The sequence below is a fragment of the Hemibagrus wyckioides genome, linkage group LG03, assembly GCF_019097595.1.
Source record: "Hemibagrus wyckioides isolate EC202008001 linkage group LG03, SWU_Hwy_1.0, whole genome shotgun sequence".
Taxonomy (NCBI): domain Eukaryota; kingdom Metazoa; phylum Chordata; class Actinopteri; order Siluriformes; family Bagridae; genus Hemibagrus; species Hemibagrus wyckioides.
In genome coordinates this window covers 24,700,522-24,717,645 of record NC_080712.1, presented here as the reverse complement: position 1 = coordinate 24,717,645, position 17,124 = coordinate 24,700,522, and the positions used below count along the sequence as shown (strand labels likewise).

The 17,124-nt window shown below is 37.2% G+C and overlaps 1 protein-coding gene across 1 annotated transcript in view; it reads right to left on the bottom strand.

Moving 5' to 3' along the window:
• Window positions 1–15,147, bottom strand: part of actr2b (actin related protein 2b) — a 16,207-nt gene extending 1,060 nt beyond the window's left edge. The window contains exons 1-9 of the mRNA XM_058384429.1: window positions 14,989–15,147; window positions 11,720–11,830; window positions 7,384–7,599; window positions 6,896–6,968; window positions 5,159–5,295; window positions 4,868–5,017; window positions 2,434–2,579; window positions 1,894–2,026; window positions 1–446 (exon numbers count right to left, since the gene is read on the bottom strand). The exon at window positions 1–446 is cut by the window's left edge and continues 1,060 nt beyond it. Coding sequence (XP_058240412.1) covers window positions 276–446; window positions 1,894–2,026; window positions 2,434–2,579; window positions 4,868–5,017; window positions 5,159–5,295; window positions 6,896–6,968; window positions 7,384–7,599; window positions 11,720–11,830; window positions 14,989–15,036 — 1,185 coding nt within the window. The 5' untranslated portion in view covers window positions 15,037–15,147 and the 3' untranslated portion in view covers window positions 1–275. The remainder of the gene's footprint in view (window positions 447–1,893; window positions 2,027–2,433; window positions 2,580–4,867; window positions 5,018–5,158; window positions 5,296–6,895; window positions 6,969–7,383; window positions 7,600–11,719; window positions 11,831–14,988) is intronic.
• Window positions 15,148–17,124: the final 1,977 nt, after the last annotated feature.

Sequence of the window (17,124 nt, the reverse complement as noted above, 5' to 3'; positions counted from 1 at the left end):
AGTTTAAATGACTGCTTGTGACAACTCAATCTGGTGCATATGGATAATAACAGAGAGCCCCATAGATATAGATGCCAAACTCCTCACCTCCCTCCCCAGTTGCTCTAATACATCTCCCGGTATGTCCTTCCCAAAAGTGATCATGTGACTCTGTGGCACGAGTAGCAGAATGCAGGAGGTGAGAGTACGAGTGACACACAGCTGGACAGACGCTCTGGATATCCTATAGGCGGGAGTGTGGAGAGGACGCAGAGGGTTTAGCAGACACTAACAGTTTATCTGACTGTGACACCAAGCTTCTCAAGCACGCGCACACCCTTCTCCTGATACTCTTCCCTTGTCAGCCAGAAGTTATCCTTGTCCTTCATAATGTCGGCCAGCACAGCTCCACCTAGGAACACCATGTGTTTGCGCCGTGGAGGATCCTCAATCCGGATCTTAAATTTCTGCAGATTGTACATAAACATGCTATAAGTCAAATGCAAGAAGAAATTGTTCTTCTGTTCAGCACTAAATTAACTAAAACTGACCATACTTAATTCAAGTAATCCATAATATATTATTTAGTTATATTTTAAAAAGAATTTTAGAAGCTAGTGTTACTTTCAGAAATTCTGATATTAAAATGTGCAGTTTTAATTTAATTGCTTTTTTATTCGCTCGTTTCATAACTGAAGCCATTTTATTTATTTTTTTTTTTCTGGCATGGAGAATGAGCTTCACCCTTCTCCAGGGCCTCATATATGACCTGCAATTTATCTCACAGACAATAGAGGGCTCTAGACCACAGAATGCGCCATTAATAGGTTTAATAACTTGCTTATTATACATACATACATACATATATAAATATATAAATATATATATATATATATATATATATATATATATATATATATATATATATATATATATATATATATATATATATTGAGACGAAATGATGATTAGTTTACGGTCCTGGAAATGAAAACTTTTAATTAGCCCTAATTCTCAGACTAGAGACAAAACAATCCCATAAAAATGTACTTTGACAAAATGCATTATACCACAGCTAATCTGAATTTTTAAATCAGTTTTAAATCAGTTTAATATTAATGTGCTTGTTCTAATATTATATTTGTTTCTATCATAACAGAACAGGTATGGCAGACAAGCCCCCCCCCGACCTGTCATATTTACACACTGTGGACCATGGTGCTATACAAAAATAACCTGCTTCATGCCAGGCTGTATCACACCACCATGGTGTGTATTGTTTCATATACCAGCCTGTTCTGAACTGTTATTTCTTATGTAACACTACCTGTAGTATAAAAGACAATTGCATAGGATTTTGCAAAAGCAAAATGGAATCTCAGGAGTACTCAACACTAATCCTGGAGGTTTTCCTTCCTTCTACACACCCGGTCCTCCTTATTTTCTTAGATGCTACTTTGGATCAGGTGTATTTGCAGTTGAGAAATCTGAAGCAGGCAGTAAAGCAAAGAGTTCCATTTTTCCTTCAGTTTCCCCTTTTAACAGTTTGAAAACAGCTGACATAAGGAACTCAAGAAAGAAGAGTTAATGAGCTTGTACACAACAGGTACATATGCTGACCGACTACATCAGCTGATTCAAGCAAGCAGCTCAGAGTTTCCTTAAAATACTTTTCCAAACTAATTCTAAATTTAGAGGGCAGAGATCCAGCTCAAACACAGACTACCAGGAGTACTCAGAGTTCACACAGTTCCACCTGCTGGTCAAAAGGCAGTACTTTCGACATAAATGATGTGCAAAAATAGCAAGAAAACATAGGTGGATGCTACTGGACTTCATTTATCATGTGCTTTTAGAAAATATGCAGGAGTTTTATGTTAGATTACTGTCTCATGATAGATGGAGCATACTCACAGACAGCTTGTCCACATCCCCTTTAAGCACTCGCTCTAGATAAAGCTGCTTAAGCTCCCTCTCCAGTCGAGATGGCAGGCCTGGATACATGGTAGAACCGCCTGAGAGAACAATGTGTTTGTAGAACTCAGCCCTAAAAGAAGAAAGGAAAGGAAAGGAAAGTTACATTCATTTGTTTATGTCAAAGAAAAAACAACATTTAAAGGGAGGGTTAAAAGGTGCAGCTTTTGTAAAGACAATGATATTGAATACTCAAATCTGAGTTAGGGGTTGCATGAAATAATTAATATTCTGTAGTGAAAAGGAGAGGTAAAACCTACTTAGTGAATATTAATTACTATAAACATACGTAAAACGATAAACCTGGATTAAGCACAATAGAAGGGCCAGAGTCCAGCACAGTGTGATGATTTCTCTGTAATATCTGATTCAACACATCACTTCATTCATCACTTCAAGTTTGAATATAATTGCTCTATAAAACTGTGCTGTGCTCTGACTAACTAGGAATTGGGTACCTATGAAATAATCTGACTTTACCTGGTGTCGATGTCTGCTGCCTGAATGGTGTTGAAGAGCAGCTCAGCCACTCCCACTCCCTCCACGTTAATCAGGTGAGGCTGGAAAAGAGCCTCAGGTGCCTCAAACCTCTCCCCTCCAACCTTTATCACTCTGCCATCAGGGAGCTACAAAAAAAATAATAAAAAATAGCTACAGAAAAAGCTTGGTTCTGCACTTTCTATCCATCAGACATTTAGCAAACTACTTAAACTACTCCAAACATTGTTCCTCTCCAAGTTAACATATGGATAGAGTGTAACTTAAAACGACTTTACAATCAAACACTCTATCCTGACTGGTCAGCTGGAACTGAGCCACAGGTCTGAGTGGGATCCCAGAGACCAGCAGTGATGAGATGGTGGCGTAGTGTTGCGTGGGCACATAAAGAGTCCATTGAGGGCTGTCCAGATGTGGAAACACCCAGCAGCCCAGCTGGGGAAGGACTGTAGCCACGCAGGAAATGATGTTACATGCTAGTTAGGCAGCTCTAATGCCACACTGACCTCTTTGTTTCACCACTCACCATTTTCTTTGCTTTACTCCCCCATCAGTTCTGTATTTAGGAAAATGTTGGGGGGGGGATCAAGCCCTTCAGCGGAAATTTTTACTCCAATACTTACACAGGCATGACAACAGAACAAACTATTGCTCAGCAATCTCTTGCTTTCCTTCACTGAAACTTGTCTCTAACCTGATGCAGTGCCAAGTGATGTTTGTCATCCTCAACTAGTTGAGTCGAGTCTGTGCTGTAAAGGGCACACTACACAACATTCAAAATCTCTGAATTAGTGACCCTTTCACACTAAACAACCTTAATTGCTTGTGATCACTTGTATGGTGGATTTAGGTATGTGAACAGGTGAGGTGCACACACTACACACAATCTGGATAGGTCCCTGCCAAAGCAATACTGATCCCCAATCCTGTTTTACCATTAAAATACTTATGAGAGCTGTCCATCATATAACTTGGGTATAACATAGCTGAATAATCTGTTACTGAAGCAATATTATTCTGCTTATGTTGCCCTCACACACAAGCAGACTGATGATTAACGAGAACTGTAGCACATGAGACTGATTTCCCCTCTGGCTCTCATTGGCTGGTTCTCTTTACTGTAGCTGCAGCTAGTTGCAGAAGGGTTCACACTATGTCTAATCTAATCAGTTCATCTGCAGGTTACAATGATAATTGCAAATGAATTCTACAAACATTCACCAGCTTGGTTTTTATTGTATTATTGCAATAATCTGAATCTCAGACAAGCATGCAGACACACACAAAAAACATAGGTAGCCCTAAAAAAATTGTGACTGAATTGTTGAGTAACAATTGACTGTTAATTGAATTAACATGAATGTGTAAGTAGCAACTATATGACAAACAGGAAGGAAGATATTGAAGAAAAACTATTTCTGACCTTGCTGTTTGAATTATTTCTGAAATGCAATCATTTTATCTAGTTGCAAGTTCTATTTAAACCCTACAAACATTTAAAAATATCCCAATATCACAATCCCAAAAACATAATGTGGGGGTGTAAAATAGAGGGCAGATGTAGGTTCAACCTTATTAGTCAGGATAAAAAATAGCTTTACCATGAAATTGTAGATGTGATTAAGTAAGGAATAACACACAACAGACTGTGGAAATAATAATTGCTGGGGTGGTGTGATATGTTTCCACCCTGAAGCAGATACCACAAAGACTTGTCCAATCATTACAGCATTTATTAACAAATCACGACTTGCATTTTAATAGTTAGAATAAGTAGAATAAATGTGTAACATCCACAAGACTAGTTACCTCCTGTGATCATTTGCATTATACACCAGCTTCTCCTTCTCCATCTCAATAAATAAATAAACATAATTAAATTAAAAAATAAAAAAAGCTGGACATTTTACCAGAATACGCAAGCTCCTGTCCTAACTATTTTCCTATGCTGAAAAAGCATAGTGACTATGACAAAGCACTAGTACATCAACCATTACACGTTTCTTTGGTAAACAGATTAAAAGGTATTTTTTTGAATAAATTGTCTAAGATTATGCAGAGTGTCCACTGCACAGCTCCCTGTGTATGTAAAGATACAATAGGAAAAAAAATGTATTAGAATGTGTTCACTAATATAAACCTACCCTTCATGTAACAGTCAGAACTCCTGTCCGAGTCGTGTAGTTATACAGAAATAATGCACATAATTCACTCGTGATGAGGTATAATGACTCTTACACAGCCAATTTACACACCACAAATTAGTACGGGATGAGAGAATCAAGAGGAAAAATCACACAAAGCCACAAAGTGAAAATATTTTCACATATTACAACTAACAATTAATTACAATCTATTTATAAAATGTATACTTATATTGGTTTTGTGTGTATGTCTGTGTGTGTTTTGGACTGACCGTGTAGGATTCCACCAGCACAGTAGTCTCCAAAGCAAGCTTCTGCTCCTGCTCGATATTGTATCCTACATAACAGAGTTTCTCCTTCATCATGCGCACAGTTTCAAAATCTGCTGAATGGTTGAAAGCATAGCCTCGCAGAAGCAGTAGCTGGAAAAAACACAATGCTCTATTAGCATACACTCCTACACCTAGTTCCTAACCCCTGCTTAATAAAATCTAAAGGTTTCTTTATTACTAAACTGCCCAAAATGCGAATATATTTTCAAAGAAAAAAAGCAAAATGAATACCTTTATAAGATATCGAGTGATGTCTCTCCCTGCTATATCAAGCCTGCGAGTTAAATGAGGAAGAGAGAACCCTTCATATACTGGGCAAATGTGTGTGACACCGTCACCTGAATCCACCACGACTCCAGTTAATAGACCTGAGTATCAGAGCAATACATTACATACATACACACATACATGTAGACAAATACTGAAGCCAAATTCTTAGTTATAGTGGACATAATAAATTGATACACACCTCAGTGTACACCTCAGATTTTTTCTACTTTTAATATTGATATTGCAGCCAATACAATCCAAGTGAAAAACAGAAATAGGTTGGGGGGAAAAAAAGAGCACTTCAGATCTGTGAAGTAGTGACAAGTCCTCTTGTACATAGCCCTCTACAAGTCTTTCCACAGCTTTTTGATAGAATTTAGATCTGAGGTCTGCGGGGGTGTTTCTGTTGCCAAAATAGATATAGAATATAAATATAATAGGGCTATTCATGCCTCTCTGCATTTTAACTAGAACTCAAGTCTGCAAAACAGGCTGCACCATCATGCTTCACTAAAGGTTTGATGTTTTATGTAAGGTAAGCTGTCCTGTATTTGTCGCAAACATGCTGCATCTTTCAGAGTTATAAAAAAGTTCTACTGTAGTCTCATTAAACCAATATAGCACATTTGGCCACATGGTTTGAATGTTTTTCATGAGAAAGGGTAATTGTCTAGCAACCCTACCCCATAAACTAAACATGTGCAGGATATTTAAGATTGGTGGCTTCCCCTCCAAGAACACTACTTTTGGAGGGACGTCCTGTTCCTGCAACATCACTGTGATGCCCAAGGTGATGATGGCCTTCATTTTACATATAAAGCTTTGAAACTTCCTTCGATGGCTGATTGATGGCTTCAAGAAGATCCTACAGAAACAGCTGCTCTTTATCTGAAGTTAATAAACTTCATTGATGATTTATACATCCCATTATAAAAGGGTGTGGACCAGCAGGGGCTCATGATCACATGTTTGTGGGGCAGACACAGTCTCAGACAAAATCGAGAGGCAATCACAACTGACTTATGCTACAGCATTCTATCTGAATGTACAGGGAAACCCAATAACAGGCATTTGAGAATCTGAGACAACATACAGTCAGCCAGCATGCAGCCTAGCAGCTTGTTTTGTGGGGAGTTAGACATTCTTTTACTAGTTTCTAGGTAATATCATTAACCAGGGTTTTTGAGTTTCGGCAAGATTTCCAACTCCAAAAACATGTGCCTCGGAAAATGGAACCAATTCTCCTTTTTTGAATGGGAAATGAGTACGTTTTCCTCCTCTGCTGAAAATGTGTCTATTAGCACCGTTTGCAGTATTTAACCACTAGGTATAACAATAAGTGTGGCAGGTGTGCTCTCTCTGCCCCATGACTGTGAAAGCTCTAGAAACACAATCAAATCAAATCTTATATATGTCAAATTACAACAAGGTTTAAAATAAATGGTGACTCAAAAGAGGTCATTTCAAAAGATGTATTTCAAAGGATATAAATGAAAATGGTCATATTAAATAAAAGCAGAAAAATATCTAACATGATTTATTTATCTTGGCTTTTTTAACATTACAGCAACCTGCAATTTTAAGCAGATTTGTTATATCCACTGTGTGTCTATTTGTTTATATTCAAACATGCTTATATAGTAAGTTTATATGCATGCAATGTTGTGTTGGTTAAACCATGGTGATGTGGGAACATACCTTGAGCATACAATGTGAGCACAGCCTGAATGGCAATATACACCCCTGAGAACTGATATGTCTCAAACATAACCTACAGAAAATATAAAGGAGACACATTAATTAAGTTCTACCTTTTTATTGACAACATATACAGTTTCACAAAGCATCCAATTTAGAGAAAAGCCTCCTGGGTACACAGACATGGGATGCATGCAGATACCAATAACAAAAAAATCTGTTTTTAAAAAAAAGGCAGCTGCACAAACACAGACTCTGCTATGTGTATTGTTATATATGTGACCCAAATAAGTCTATCCTTTTTCTATCTACATATCTAGATACATACAGTATGAAGCTTTGTATTGTCTATCTGAAGAAGAAACTGCAGACCTTACTTGCTTATGCTGCTCACTCTAATATATATCTGCTGATTTGTAGTTCACCCTGACCTCCAAGCAACCTCTGAACTGAGAACTGTGAAGCATTTTACAGGGTAATGTACATACCTCAATGATCTTCTCACGGTTTTTGGTGGGATTCATGGGAGGCTCAGTAAGGAGAATCTTGCAGTTGCGTGAGTCAATGTTTAGTTTCTCTGGACCAAATGTGTAGTCCCACAGGTGTTTCATGTCATCCCAGTTCCTGACAATGCCATTTTCCATTGGGTAGTTCACCTCCAGCATGGAGCGCAGCTCACTCGCCTCATCACCCACCATCAGATCCTAAAAGGCCATGGGTTAAAACTTACTAACACTTACTTTGCTCATCACTTCTCACTTTATAATCAGGCAAAACATGTAAAGAAATATTCCACACATTTTTAACTGAATCTCTATCTACTGCATCTGCAGTATAGGAGAAATAACCCCAAACAACAAAATTTCGACATGTTTCGCTGTTCTGAGAAAAGAACTGAGAACCTGCTTACTTACTCATAATGAATGCCTAATGGCACTGTCTAGGCCAAAGGTTTTCTAACTTTTCTCAGTGCAGTTCAATTTGTGAAATTTCATGCCCCAGTATGCTACAGATACATCCAACCTGCACTTATGGGAAGAAGAATCCAACCTGCACAGCTGGCATTATGGATAGCATGAGCAGCATGTCCATAAGATGCACACAGCACTGGGGTCTTTGCCTGACTCTTTCACCATTTGCACTGTGGGTGACTTATAAGCCAAGGATTATAAGTCGAGGATTATTGTCCGCTGTGGCTCACAATGAGCATTAGCATGAGAGGCGCAGCCACTGAGATGAAATGATGGAGAGCCGGATAAACCCCTCCCTCAAGGGGGCTTACTTTCGTTAGTTACAGCATGCACAGAACACAACTCCCCATGCACTGCAATATGTTAGCCAATTTCGCATACATAATCACACATACTGTACTAACCCTACTGACCATTCCTTATTCTTGTCAGGATTTGCAGTACTGTAATCTTTATTCAAATACACCAAATGTGCAAAATTGAAGTGAGTAATATCTACATTAGTGAGCCCAACTCCTAAGTTGTGTATCAAATAACATGCGCTGTGTATTATAAAAAGCTGATTTATGAGAATACATCAGTGCCTTGTGTTCAATTTGAGCAACCCAAACACACATAATATAATAAAAGATCTGAATGATGTGCTATATTTTCTGAACAAACAGATCACTGGATGCTGTTTTTGCACTAGCCCGTTTCATCGTACACCAGGAAATGAAGGGAGAAAGGTTTGTAACCCATAAGAGACAGAGGTGGGAATGTTATGAATGCAATCTGGTGCCATTGCTGTCAGACTATTATACTGACACTAATGCACTTTGCATTTTCACCCTGAAAGATGCATCAGAAAAAGGCAGAAAAACATTTACTCCAACAAGATGACTCCCTTTATTTATTTTTAACATGTTCCCTACAAGGTACAATCAAAATTCCACCCATACTCAAACCAGCAGTACAGCTTAGCTGTACGAAATCTGTAGTCTGCACAGAAGCGTAACGTACAAAAGTCTGTGGTTAATAGAGTGCACGGATGAAGAAGTGGATGGCTGGTCTTGAATTGAACTGGACACGACTAAGCTTAATTATTCCTGCATCAACAGAAAAAAAGACATGGCCAAAAGTTTGTGACACCAGACAATCATACTCATATGTGCTTGCTGAACATTCCATTCCAGATTCAGTAACTTCGCTGTTACAGTAACCTCCACTATTTGTACTACATTATGGAGCACAGCTGTGGGGATTTGCTCATTCAGCCACAAGTAAGGTGAGGCACCCATGTTGAGTCTGGGACACAATCAGCATTCCAGTTTATCCCAAAGGTGATTCGTGGGTTTGAGGTCAGGGCTCTGTGTAGGCTACTCCAGTTCTTGAGCTGAAAACTTAGCACAGCATGTACCTCACTGGACAATGCACAGGGGCATTGTCATGCTGGAACAGGTCTGGGCTTCTTAGGTCCAATGAAAAGAAAGTATGAGAAAACATTAAAGAGTATAAAAACACCCTACACATTTCTGCTTCTACCTTTGTGGCACCACCATATGAGTCTGTCAGTCAGGTATCCACAAACCTTTGGCCATGTAGTGTACTCTACTACCTGTTCTGATAAGCCCTGATAGCTTTGCATATAAGCGCACTTTTAAAAGTGCTGCCTATGCTTTGACCCTGAAGGTGTCTGGCAGCACTGTGTGTTTTGAACAACACCCTACTTAAAATCCACTTGTCTAACCTGCTTCCAGAGAACTACAGTCTTATATGACCTACACAAATGTAATCTGTCCTGATAAAAAAAAAAGCTCTATGTCAAAGGCATTGGGGAAGTATGCAATTGCAAATTAAGGAACAAAAATAAGCAACATTTGTAAAAAAAAATTACAAAAATTTAGCAACATTCACTGGTGTAAATCAAGTTGGCTAATACTTCATCTGAACGTTTCTATAAAAAATGCCTTATTTGCTGACTACTAAACCTGTACAATTGGTGGAATTCAGTTAAACAAAATGGCCAGGCATTAAACTACCTTCGACCTAAAATCGACAGAGCACAGAAGAGGAACTATGGGGTTTGGTGAGGCATGACTAAATTCTGTGAAGACCTTTCAACTTTACAGCTTTAAACTTCTAACCAAAGTACAACAGAGTTTCTTTTTTCTTTTTTTAGATGGAAGGAAATACTACAGCAAGGAAGGGTGATGTTTTGGATGAGACAGGCTGTAAATGTATATTTAAAATAATATATAATGTTAGTTACAATTGCAAAACAGCAAAACAAACAAAAAATTAAAAGCAAACATGGATAAAGAAGCAACAGTCAACAAATATGCTAGTGAGTGAGATGAAATTCACAAAAGTAAGGAGAATTAGAAGAGAACCACCACGGCATTGAGTTTTCTCGTTGAGGTATGCTGCATGATGCATCACACAATTCTTGGCAGGCGATCGGTGCAAAAGCACACATCAGTCTGCACTTACCATCTTTTTTTTATTCTACCTCAACACGTGAAGAGAGGGGGAGAGAGAGAGTGAGAGTGAGAGAGAAAGTATATCATGGGAAATTACAGAAGCTAACCTGACCTGACATTAACTTGCACCTATGGCAAACTGACTGATGGCACCCAAATAATATAATGTGCTAAAAGAAATGCAAGATTATTTCATCAATACAAAGCCTACAGGAAACATACAGTCATGGGAAAAAGAAAGTGCACGTTCCTTTAATTTCAGCTTTTTATTTATAGGTGCCTAAATAACAATTGGATGGTCTTCACAAACATAAATAGCCTCAGATGAAAACAACACACACAACAAATTTCGAAACAGTCAAATTCACTGTTCTATACTGAAAATGATTTTTTACAAGTGGAAAGACTTCAAGACAATTGGACTGTCTTGGAGAGGGCAGTCCAAGATCAAGATCAGTAAAACCCAAGAGCTACATCATGTGACCTACAAGCCTCTGTAAGCACATTAAATGTTTATGTTTATGACAACACAACGGAAAGAGACAGATCAAGTACGGCTTTCATAGAAGCATGGCCAGGAAAAAGGGCCTTCTCTAAAAATAAAAAAAAATATGGCAGTATGACTTAGGTTTACAAAATGGAACAATATCCTTTGGACTAATGAGATCAAGGTGGTGGACTTCATGTATAGCCAAACACAAAAGTAAGCAAAAACTGCATATCACCTCATACTAACTGTCAAGCAGGGTGGTGGGAGGGTGATGATTTGAGTTTGTTTTGCAGCCATAGGACCTGGGATACCACAGTCATTTAGAAGATGATGAACTTCACATCATACCAAAATATTCTTGAGACAAACGTGAGGCCATCTGTCCAAGAGCTTAATATGAGTCAAAACCAGGATATGAAACAAGACATTTATCCCCATAATACCAGCAAGTCAACATCTGATGGTCTAAAGAAGAAGAAAAAATCAGTGTTGAAATGGCCAAGTCCAAACCTTAACCCCAGTGATACTGTGGCAGGATCTTACGAGAGCTGTAAGAGACTAATAAACTCCAAGAGAAAACATTTACTTTAAGTTATTATTTCTAAAGCTGGTTCTAGATGTTACTGAATTGTGTTTTCTTTTATTGTCATCTAACTTTATTTGTTTTGTTTTATTTTATGATGTTGGAGAGGACCACACTATTGTTATTTCGGCTCTGAAAACTTCAAATATAGAACTGAAGGAGGGTGCTTTTTTTTTTAGCCCCATGACTGCATATTATTGAAAATAACGTTCTTTCAAAATGAAATAGATGAAACGTTTCTTGTATGATTTTAACAACTAAGTAAAAATAATGTACCAGACTAGAAAATGGGCAAGTTGTGGACCATCTGAAACTCACCTTAATCTCAATGTTGCCAACTTTAGCTGTGGAGCGAATGATAGGCCTGCCCACCAGCGCAGGGAAGATGTGCTCTGGAAAGTTGGAACCTGCATAGCCACACTTCACAAACTACACACGAGGGGAAAAAGAATAGGCAAAACAATGAGGGATGGGGAAAAGATTAGGAAAAAACTGCGTATTGATCATTTCAAAAGGCAAGCATCTTTAACTTGTTTCAACTGAAAAAAAAACTAGGTTCTGTTCAGCAGCATCTTTATTTCTATCATGAGATCAAACTGTCGTGCCCACTTAAAAAGATGGGATTATTTTAGAGGTGGAGGTGAAGACAGGCATATCCACATGCATTTTATAATAATGAAATATAGAATGTGGGTTCATTTTAAGACTAGTATCTAATACAAATGTGACTGTACAGCATGAGTTTAGGGTTTAAAAATGTACTGATTAAAAATTATGATTTGAAAATACATTGAATTACTTAGAATTACTCAGTGCTTGTTGGTTACTAAGCTGTTAGTAACCAACAGTAATAATTCATAGTCTGAGTAATAACAATATTGTTTACGATTACACTATGTAACAAATTTTTACTTTTTTCTTGTTCCTGGGAAATAAGTGTTATGTCCCCATTCTTTGTGACCCAAATAAAGAGAAAAAATCTTAGCCATGAAAGTTTGGGTTAGTTTTGGGCGTTTTCTTTTAGTAAAATGGGCTAATTTTGAGGATTCATTCCCTTAAAAGCCCAAACCCAAACTTCAAGGGGCCATCAAGAGTAATTGGAAAATGTCATTCACTACCCAGGAACAAAAATTGTGTTACATAGTGTTATTTTACACACTTCTGTAAACATATTCCGAGGTGGGTTTGGCCAGTATGACAATATGGATTGTTTACAACTTTTACAAGAATGGGTGAAAAAGATTAAACATTACACAGCATTTATACGGATGGATTTATTCATTTACAGGTGCATTTACAAATGACATTTGGTGTTCATAAAAATCTTTAAAAAAGGCTGAGAAATGAGGCCTAATGATTAAGACAACTTCAAGAATAACAACAACAACAAAAAACAAAACTTTTTCATACTTTCATACTCAAAGTCTGCTACAAATAATAACTATTTTACTTAACACTGCACTACTTAAAAGAAATCATGTTTGGGGATAAAGTGTTTAAAAAAAGCTGAAAATGTCACTTATTGTATGTGTTTGTAGCTTATTTTCCAGAAGGGCGCCAATAATGATAAAATGTATTACAATTAGTAGTTTCAGTAATTATAGAATTCTCAGTTACTCATTATAATGCACATTTCATTATAATAGAGCAGTCTGGGACAGCTGGTAAATAACCATTTTGAAATCCACTGACCTAGATGATCAGACCTAGTTTCACTTCTGTCACTTTTTAAATCATTAAAAAAGACATGCTGTGTGTGTGTGTGTGTGTGTGTGTGTGTGTGTGTGTGTGAGAGAGAGAGTGTGTATATTCTACACACACTGTATGTCTTGCCTATGATCTCTTTTCTGATTTGCCAAGAGAGGATATGAGAGAGCTTTAATAATCTTTATTAAATATATAATAGACACATCTTTTTATCTCGAGACTGTAGGTGATGAATTGTCTGCCTTACATGGTCATACTGCGTAGTTGGAATGAGGACAGCTTGTCTCTTGCTTTAGGCTGTGGCTTTTAGGGCTAATCTCACTTCCTCCTGATTCATCGCCTGCAATCAGTCTGCCTTCCACTACTGCACTTCCTCTTCACAACAAGAAAGTGTGTTTTACAACGAGAAATAATCCTTGTACAAAAAAGCACCTTAATGGATGGACAGATGGTTATAGCCAGTGCTGCCAACTTAGCAACCGTCACAGCTTTTATAAAAGACTTTATTGATGTTATTTTTTCAAGTGCATGTTTTTCAGCAGATGTTAGCAACTGTCCTGCACTTGGTATGGCTCTCCAGCTCTCATTATGGAGGATTATAGACAGCAGGTTCAGTCGATTCACCTCCAATGTGTAAAGCCTGACTGAGCTGCACTGATCTCTTACATAGTACACAATCACTGCTCAACCTCTATGATTTATTGTTTCTTTAATGCTCTTCTTGGCTGAGTGAGTTATTCCATCCATAGCCATTGTGTCTATTTCCCAAAAAACTCACTACAACTGCTTCATTTTTGTCTACATTTCTGATTGGAATGAAAGGATTTTACCAAACAGTTGGTATGCCTCACTTTATAAATAGGTTGTGGTTTCATTTTCTACTTGATAAATTTCAATTCTGTGCAAATCCGTTCACGACGATATGCAGAATAATATAGTGTCAGTTCAGTGCCTAATTTCCCTTAAAGAGTGAAACACTGATTACATTTCATTTCTCATGTTTTTTTTTTTCGAATTAAATAGCGAAATGAAACAATTGTGTGGATCAATTCGATCTTCTTTTTATTTTTTTTTTACCATTATACCGATTCCAAAAGAGTCGGTATAAACTGGGGGCGATGACAGGAGTCTGACACACCTGCTCACTTTCTTGAACAAACTAGCCGTAAGGAGGAAGGCGGCTAAGGAAGTAACATTAACTTAGCAGCATCAGTATGCACACTCATTCATATCCTAGCATTTTAGCGTAATGGCGCAGACTTCTCGTTCTGCAAATGACAGAAGATATGTGGGTCACTGCGCTTGACCAGAACCCCGTATACTCACACCGCTAGTGTACACACAGTCATGCAGCTGACACCCAGCTAGCTAACTAGCAAGTTATACAGCGAACACTGGAAGCTATTCCAACAACGTTAACTTGTCCAAGACCATATTTTCAGTTGGAGTTTTTGTCCCACTTTGCCATCAAATGATTCATATTTCTCAAAGCAGACACCCTGTAAGATTTTAGCCACTATTTGGAAAATACGCGCATAAGCACGACCCCTCAAAAACCAGGCGGAGAGCTAACGGTGGCTGTGACTAGCTGTGTAGGAAGTTAGCTAGCTGGCTAATATTAAAAGAATTAAAAAAAAAAAAAAAAAGCTGTATGTCTTAATTTTTAAAAATAACGTGGTTCAGCTGAATCATTCAGCACACAGATAATTCGTAGTTGAGGAAAAGTGTCACTTTCAAGCGAAGGCTTATTTGCGCTTTGACAGCAAGCTAACTAGCCAGCTAACTTCCTGTCAGCGTCCATTCTTTCATGTTTTGCGGCTTATTCAAAATGTTCCAAAATGAGCAGAAATCGATATGAAATGAAGGGTCAGTAGACTTACCCCAGTCCCGTTATCACAAACCACCACTTTCCTGCCTTGACTGTCCATTTTTAAAAAATGTGAAAACCGACAGATCTGATCAAGTTTATGAGCAAACTAAAGCTATGCCGAACAGCAGGGTTTTACTTCCTGCTGCTGCCTCCGTTCCTCAGAGGCACTCAGTCATTGAGCCATCTCACCTCAGCGCCTGTTCAACAACACACTACATCTACATCTAAACTAAACTCACAATAAAAAGATATTCACAGTGTATTTGCATTCATTAATGTTTAAACTATGGTCAGTTCTAGTAGGACAAATTTCTGAGAAATACCTCTATAGTATACTATTATTATTATTATTATTATTATTATTATTATTATCATTGTTACTATCATTATGTAGTATTCTATTAGTTATAAAAATAGGACAAAGCATTTAGACTTAATCTGCACATTTTATTTCTTATTAAATTTCTTATACCTATATATAATTTATTATGTTTTAAATAAGACTGTATATAAGTTATATGTAAGTAACATAACAGACAATCAACAGAAAAACTCTGATAATTTGCTTAATATGGCGGTAATAAAAAGAAAATGAAACAAGTTTTTTTCTTGTTAAAAATGAAATGAAATGTAATATTATTATAAGGCCGTGACAATTCCAGGTTGTGTTCCTTCACTCAGCTACTCACTGTTTCTCTGCTTTTCATACACTATCATACACAGTATGACATGCAGTGAAATGCTTTTTATGTCTGTCCTTGTTGTATAAAAATAGTCAAATTGTTATAAAAAAAATAGAGTAAAAAAAGAGCTGAATTAACATTAAGATAAAATAGAAATAGAAACAATAATATGTAATACATATATGTGGAAATACATGGAAGTATATGGAAATAAAGAGACAATAAGGAAATATATGTGAAAAGCGACATTTACAGTAAAGTGTTAATGCGCTTAACAATAAACAAAGAAAATAAATAGTTAAAATATGGAATATTGAAGCATAGGAAATACAGTAATATGTTGATATGAACTGATGAGTATGAACATTGTATTATTATATAAAGACCAAAATCTGCATTGTAGAGAAAATAGCAAACTGAGATGTGCAAAAAGTCCAGTTGAGGTAGTGGGTACACTCTTACTCCCTGCTTCCATTCTTGTCTAATATGTTAATTCAGTAACCAGTTTGGCCAATTACCTAGTAAGCTTGGATTTTTAAATCACTTATTTTTAATAAGATTAACATAACATAATAACATAATATTAAATATATAATTTCATATCATGGTGGCTTAGTGGTTAGCATGTTTGCCTCACACCTCCAGGGTTGGTGGTTTGATTCCTCTGTGTGTGTGGAATTCACATGTTCTCCCTGTACTTTGAGGGTGTCCTTTGTGTATTCTGCTTTGTTCGTGTGTGCCTGATAATATTCTGTGATGGGTTGACACCCTGTGCCCTGAATCCCCTGGGATAGACTCCAGGCTCCCCATGAACTTGTGTAGGGACCTGTAACCTGTGTAAGTGGTCCAGAAACTGGATAAATGGGTTGATAGTTTCATATCAACATATTTGCTCTGGACCTGCAAAATAATGAATGTTAGTGAATTGCCAGTGTTTTCTGACTCACCTGACTACCTAAACAAACATTATCTCCAGTCATTTTTGCAGAGACATTTTTTGCTATTACATCTGCCACATATTACATTACTGACTGAATAAAAAATTTTACCAAATCAAAGGAAACATGTTTTATGAATGTATTTGTAAGGAACACAGTATACTTCCCTGTATGAATAAAATCCTGTGACTTAGTGCACAGTTTACATGAGTTTTAATACTTTGCCCTGAACCCATTCCTGCTGTTTTATGGCATGTCAAGTCTTGTCATGTTTTATTGGTCAAAATGTGTTTAGGCAACACGTGAGAGATAATGGTCTGCAAATAATTCCAGAAATGATGTAAACCAAATGTGTGTTGTTAACTGTAACAAGTAATCTGTGCATGATGCCTTATATAAAGAATCTTGTGAATCTCATGAAGAAGGATATGTACTGTAACTAGTATGATGTGTTGCAGTGGAAGATGTTTACACAGTGGAATCTTTGCTCTACAAAATAGTATTACACTTTGTGTTAGTGCTACA